The following is a 7,219-nucleotide window of genomic DNA, read 5'->3' as shown; positions in this document are numbered from 1 at the left end:
AAGCTCCTAGGATGCAGCGGGACGTAAACACTTCAGCAAGAGGCTCAAAGGGTGACGCTGGCCCTTGGTGGGGAGCTGAACGGCACCGATGAGATCACAGCAAAGACTGCATCATTCTCCCAGAGCAGCTATGCCCTCCTGCTTCTGCTGTGTGCTCTGCAAATATTTGCAGTCAAATACTCACCTGAGCCTCTCTGTCACCTCTGAGCCACCCGCCTGCAAATATTATTTGCAAAACTCTCATGTCCCATTCAAGTGAGCGTTTCAGCAGACTCCCTACCTGGGCTGAGTGAGCAGATTTTTAGCTGTTAAATACAAAATTCTTCAAATATCTTACACCAAGAGGGAGGAAATACCGATATGTTTATATTAAAACAATGTTTTAATAAACAGCAGCATAAAATAATCAGTGTTTAATATCATCTCTGGCATGTGAAATACAAAAATGCACGTATCTTAATTATAAAATAGCCTTTGTTGTTACATTTTCATGCTCGCCTAATTGAAATGCCCATAATTAATAAATCAATCATCAAGTAATACAGTGATTAAACGCATGCAGTGAAAACAAAGAAAAATATTTGTATAAGGTAGTGGCTGAATATCACCATAATATATTTCAAGAACATCTACATCAGGTTAAAAACAAAAAAGAAACAGACCAAGATATAAAATGCAGAGATGTATTTTCACTTCTGCTGTACAAAACATTATCACACTTTTGTGCAAAAGAGATAAAAATAAAGTCATATTATACAACATTGTCAACTGAGCAAAAGATTGTTTTCGTTCCGTGTACAATAAAAATACTATTCAGTACAAAAAAAAGTCTGTGAAAAACCGTAACGTACACGGCACTTTTGTGTCTCATTAAAGTGGTTTCAAATGAATTATCTAGATTGCTTATACCTGAATGAATTTTTAGTAATTATACAAATGTGGTATGTCTAAGTTGAAAGTTAACGCTAATTCACATTATTAGAACTGATAGACAAAACTGCTATCAATGGATTTGCTGCCTGCTGGAACGCGAGTTTCCCTTTTTTAGGGTAACTGGAGTCATAGTCACATTGATCTGAAAAAATAAATATTCCTGGGAAAACTGATTGTCATATATAAAATTGTGGTTTGGAGCCTTTCCATTAAACAGTTGCATAGCAACAAAAGGATATAAAATTTCTGCTTTAACTACTAGATTATGAAAAGTTATCTTTGAATAAGTTGATTCAGGTTCTGAAATTAAAACGCTTTAATTTCATTTCCTTTAAGGCAATTTCTTAGAACTCCAGCCATCTTTAGCAGCCAAGAGCAGATGATTTTTGTAGACTGCCAGTTGGTAACTCGAGCTATTGTGCTGTCACATAAATGACTTTTTTTGGTCTGAATCTGAACTCAGACTCCCAACTTAACGAAAGACCAAAATCCTACCTGAAGTAATCGATTCAGCTCTCAGATCACATATTTGAAACAGAATCCTTGACTGCAAAATTTACAAATATTTTAACTAGCCATTGCAACTGAAATTGCACACCCAGCAGATTTCCGAATATTTGCATCTCCTAAAAAAAGAGACAAATATTAAAATATGTTTTCAGTATAAAAAAGTTTCCGTGATTTAAACCACATCAGAGGTTTAGAAAGCTGTGAAAAAGCATAGGGTAAAGTGTTTTTATTTTAAAAAAAACCCCCAAAACCCCAAACCCTTTCCCCTTTTTGAATTGTCAGTGGCACTTAAAGCAACAATGCGTCCATTGACAAAGCCGACTACTCATACCACAAAGATCTTTGTCTGGTCGAGTCTGCCCATCCGCCCATCCTGTTAAGCAGTGAAACTTCACAGAAGATACTTGCCGCGATGTCTGTTAAACAACCAGAAGAATCTTTAATAAAAATATTTGAATATAAATCTTTGCTACGACTTTCTAGTTTGTATTGTAAATAGTTATATATTTACAAAGGCCTCGCTTATTTACAACTCGGCTGAAATCATAGATTCATTAGGTCCATGGATGCTGGAGTCTCCTAATAGGGAAGACTGCTTCGAGTCCATTTTGTATGGTTTTTGAGTTTTATTGCCAAAAACTGTCATACCCATTCCCCCCGGATGACTAGGAATTGACATATGAGATAGCAAGGGAATATTGGCTTCCTGGTTGGATCCCGAAGACGGCAAACTAGTGACGTGACCTGTGCTCGTCGATCCGCTGGCGCTGCTGGGAGAACGACTCTTTGGAGGAGGACAGTGCTGAATTACCCTGGGTGGACCTTGCGGTTGATAGTGGGCAGCGGGGAAAGCAGCGTATCCTGGTGGGATGGGGTACCCGTTGATGGGGATGTATCGCTGGTTTTGAGGTATCGGTGGCCCGATGAAGCCGGCGATTTGGCCTTGCGGTATTCCTTGTGCTGGAAACATGTAGTTAGGGTACCTGGGATTACTGAGATTACTAACCGGACTGGCGCTGAGGGAAGTCGTTTGGGTGGTGGCATTCCCACCCGAGGGGGTAGTAGAACTAGTGTGACTTGAAAGACCCTCCCAGGAGCGCAGCCTGGCATGGATTTCTTTAAATCGTGGCCTCCGGGATGGCAGATCATGCCAGCACTCTGTCATCAGGCTATACATTCTGGGAGGACAGTCTTCAGAGCATGGCAGCAGTTGTCTTTTCCTGATCATCTCTATGACTTCTTGATTACTAAATCCATAATACGGTTGAAGTCCAAAGCTGAATATTTCCCATAAAACAACTCCAAAGGACCAAATATCTGAATCGGAAGAGAACTTGCCATACATAATCGCCTCCGGTGGCATCCAGCGAATTGGCAAGAGAGACTTGTTTTGAATTCTGTAATAATCTGCCGAGTAGATTTCTCTCGAGAGGCCAAGGTCTGAGATTTTCACATGAAGTTGTTCTCCAATTAAAATGTTACGAGCGGCGAGATCTTTATGGACAAAAAAATGACTCGATAAGTACTCCATCCCCGCTGCAATCTGGACAGCAATATGCAGGAAATCCCCATGGTCCAGGCTGGATTTTACAGTCCCATCCTCATCGCTGCTGCATCCAACGTCTGAATGTGGCGATCGCATGATGAGGAACTCGTGGAGGTCTCCTTGGTTCATGTACTCGAAAAGCATGCAGACAGGTTGCTCCTGGGTCACAACACCCAAGAGGCAAACGATGTTGGGGTGATGGAGCTCGGCCATGAGCGATGCTTCTTGCTGGAACTCTGCCCACTGCTGGGGGTTGTTAAAGTCTTTTAGTGTCTTGATAGCAACGAGCTGAGCATGATCCATGCCTGGAAGGTAGAGATGTCCCTTGTAGATCTTGCCGAAAGCACATTCACCCAGTTCTTCCATGAAACGAACAGCAGACAGAGGCAACTCCTTAGCCTTACTCTGTTAAAGCAACCACAGCAAAAACATGTTAGAAAAACACATCTGAAAAAATATTTTTAAGACAAAGACCTTTTTGCTGGACATCTGAAATCCAAGCAGATCGACCCAGGAACTCCCTTGGGCCATACATCCATTTGGCAACAATCCTGTTTGGTCCTGTGAGATGTGGGAACTGGTGTGACAACATCAGCCCCTGGCCAGATACAGCCCGGGTGACACCAGCATCCCAACACCAGCCCAGCTCAGGGTCGAGTGCCTCTTAATCTGTCTGCATAGCCTGCTCCAAAATTCAATTCAGAATGACTTTTAACCCTCTACCCAAGATCAGATAAAAGTAGTAAGTATTCAACCTAAATACATGCAGGAACCATCAGCATTTCAGCACAGGCATTTATATACTTGGCCTTGAGCACTTCTATGCTTCAGATTGAATCTGACTAATTTCAGGAATTGAGGCAATTCATGTACTTTAAGTTAAGTACATGCTCAAGTGTTTTCTGGCCAGGGCCTAAAGTTTTAGCAGATTTTTTTCTTTTTTTTTAAAATATGACCTTATAGCCAGTTCTTCCTCGACTTTGCTATTAACCCTTCAATGTACAGTAGAGACTATTTCTATTCTGACTTGACTGAACATTCAGTCCTGAGATACGCCGGGCAGAGTCAGCTGGAAAAATGAGATAGTGGTCAAAAAAAGAAAGGTGAATTTTTAAAACATTCTGTAGTTATCCTGGGTGCATATATTCACCATCAGGTCATAAAGAAAATGTATTATTTTCAGGTGTTGACTTCCACATGTGTCAACACCCAAATCCATTCAGTTAGGGTCTTCAGTATCGTCATTAAGCTAATGACTGTGGGATCTTTGTTTCGTTAATGAGGGTAAACATCAACATTTGCATTCCTGAAATATAACAATAGCTTTACAGCAGCAATGTAGGAAAAGAACTGACATTTAAAAAAATAATAAAATTAAAAATGGCATTTTAGAATAAATTAATTCTAATAGTATTGACCACTTACGACTTCTAGACAAATACTGCAATAATAATAATAATAATAATAATAATAATAATAATAATAATAATGCCACTTAAGCAGGCAGCCAGTAGACTGTACGGTGATGGCAGGAAATTAGCTATATTGTTGAGGAACAGATGGTTTATATTATACAAATCCTTTAGGCTAAAACTTGTTTAGGTCTGGCATATTGTAAATTATATTTTAGTAATGAAAGTGAAATGACCTCTGTCTGACCTGGGGCTGGGTTTGTCTGTTTGAACCAACATAGTGGAAAACTATGAAAGAAAATGAAGTCATAAAGTTTTGGCAGGAAGGGCTCATTTCAAGTTAAGCGGTTATAAATCTGCTCAGTTTTTGTTTGACAAGTATTTGTCATACATGGGTGTACGAAATGTAAAGAAGTGTAAAATACATACGAGGCAGCAGGCCAAAGTAAACCCAGTACAAAGGCAGAGCCCTAAGAGCGAAGCCCACCGCCTCTATCTCTGCATCGGCTCTTTCCACTAGGTGAATGACAAGATGAGCTTAGTTTATTATATTTTTTTGAAGGCAATTAAAATCCTTTAAAATGGAAACAAGGCTTTTGGAGGAAGTGCTAACGTTTTTATTTGCATGAGCAAACACACATCTACCTCGGTTGGAACTTGAAGCCTAAGCGTGATCCTACCCAAAATACTGGACATAGTATTTAAAAATAGGATTCGACTTCCTTTCTTATAAAATTTTGTTTGAAAGGGAATCATAACATATGAGACAGGGAGAGCTGGGTTTCCCAGTGGGAAAATACAGAATTAGCATAATTAAGATGGAAAGCTTTTTGCAGCTTATGACTTTGAAGATAAAAAGAAAACAGCACGGTCTGTATTTACAAACATTTCTGGGCAAGTTGCTTTCCTATGTTGTGTGCATCGGAGCGTCAGCAGTCTACCTGCAAACTGTGATCTCATTAAAATGATGCTGACGTTCCCAGAATCAGAGAATCATAGAACAGTTTGGTTCTTTGGAAAAGATCATTACATCATTCAGTTTAGCCAGGGTTGTAGCCCAAATATCTAGTAGAACGGGGACCAAGAAGCAAATCCAAATTTAACAAAATACTCCACAGAGGTTGGATGCAAAGTGTAGTTTTGACATTTACCTAATTAAATTGTTTTTGTACTTTACCAACATTTTGATATACAGCCACTCGAAGCTGTACGTGAAAGCTGAAATGAAAGCTGAAATGAAGAACTTGAAAGGAAAATTGAGATGAATTCACCAGGCCAGTGTGGGGGGAGACTGAGGAGTTAAAATATAACACTAGAGCAAACTCTGTCTGGCCACTGTGAGCAGACACCCCGCACAACAGTCCTGCTGGCATCGCGACACCAGTGCCCACACGACTCTGTCAAAGAGGAACCCTCGTGTTTATGCCGTGCAAAACCTTCTCTGGCCCCAGTCTGTATCACTAATGGGCAAAGGCATCTCCAGCACTGCCACACAGTGGCTTTACTTTTATCACTGATTTCAAAGGAGTCACCTACACATTCCCTGAGCTGGAATCTTCCTCTGCAACAACTTTCTGTGTCTGTCCCTGCCACACTGTGACTGCGGCTCCGGAGATACACGGGGCAGCATCCCCCAAAGAGCAACAGATACCTGGGTGGTCCAGCTCCATCCATGCCTGTCCCTTGCAGTGCATTCCCTGGGATACAACTACTTAAATCACTTACCCTCAGCTGCCACAATTAACTTTTCATAACCTAATTCTATAAACTTGATGTTTAAGAGCAAGCCATAGCGGCATCCCATAACTATTTTATTGAATTTAAGAAGAAAAACACTCCAGAAGTTATTCAGAAATGGAGACCACAGCTCCTGAAGTACAAGTGTAACCTTTCCTGATGCTGAGTGATTGGCTCTGCTGAAAGAATACCTATGGCAGGAATATTTGAAAGTTCGAATTCACACTGCTGAAAGTGTGAACAATAAAATATGTAATAAAATCAGAATTTGGATTCATTTTGCTATGTCATTTTCTATCAAAAATAACAGCTTACTCGAAGGCACATCTGTTTCGGATACTACAGTCTACGCAGTTTCTATTCTAACTACTTGTAGGTATGGATTTTCACTCTGAGATGCTTCAAAAGAACAATCTCCCTCAAGTTGCTGCAGAGAATTGGTACGGTGTGAAAAACAAGGCAAATCCCCTTTCCAGGCACAGATCTGCCTGTAGATGGCAGAAGGCAGTTACAGCCCTGGAACAGGTGATCCACCCGGGTTTGCAAACCAGCTGCCCTGGCAATAAACAAGGAGCTCAAGGTTAATCACGCTTAAATCTTAAATGATTTTTTTAAAAATAAAATGTTTCATGAACCTGGGACTAGAGAGAAGCAAAACAAACCCAGCAACAAGAGCTGCTATGCATCAGCTGTGCTGGTCAGAACTGCAGGCAGATGTCTGAGGCTCTGTTTTGGTAATTTCTCTTTTTAACTGAGGGAATGGGTAAGCCTGAAAAAGCAAGGAACAAATCTTTCCAGAGGGAGTGAAAGATGACTTATGACTACAGCAGATCCATGAAAAAAACTCTCTGGAGAAAATGCTGAATCACAACTTTATCTGCGCTACTTTTTAACTTAAATGAGGAAATTTAGAGATGCTTCAGTAATGGGTTGCTTGCTTTAGGAGAAAAAACTCCAGCTCCTATTTATCCAGATAGATGGACGCACAGGAATTGCCCCCACAGGTCCAGCACGCTTGCAATGCTGCTGATGAGAAAAGTCCTTACAAAAATTACAGCTCTGAAGAGAAGGACTTGGGAGT

General features: G+C 40.6%; 1 protein-coding gene across 1 annotated transcript; it reads right to left on the bottom strand.

The window, feature by feature from the left end:
• Positions 1-669: 669 nt before the first annotated feature.
• On the bottom strand, positions 670-3,395 carry LOC104521582 (inactive tyrosine-protein kinase transmembrane receptor ROR1). The gene has a single exon (XM_010163628.1). The coding sequence runs from the start codon at positions 3,353-3,355 to the stop codon at positions 1,970-1,972; it is 1,386 nt and encodes a 461-aa protein (XP_010161930.1). The 5' UTR covers positions 3,356-3,395; the 3' UTR covers positions 670-1,969.
• Positions 3,396-7,219: the final 3,824 nt, after the last annotated feature.

This window comes from Antrostomus carolinensis, unplaced genomic scaffold (assembly GCF_000700745.2).
Source record: "Antrostomus carolinensis isolate BGI_N321 unplaced genomic scaffold, ASM70074v2 scaffold21012, whole genome shotgun sequence".
In the NCBI taxonomy this organism is placed as follows: domain Eukaryota; kingdom Metazoa; phylum Chordata; class Aves; order Caprimulgiformes; family Caprimulgidae; genus Antrostomus; species Antrostomus carolinensis.
The sequence above is the reverse complement of the archived record's forward strand: the minus strand, read 5'-3'. Positions and strand labels throughout refer to the sequence as shown.

Coding starts and splice junctions, on each gene's coding strand:
- LOC104521582 (XM_010163628.1), bottom strand. CDS start 3,355: ATGGAAGAACTGGGTGAATGTGCTTTCGGCAAGATCTACAAGGGACAT.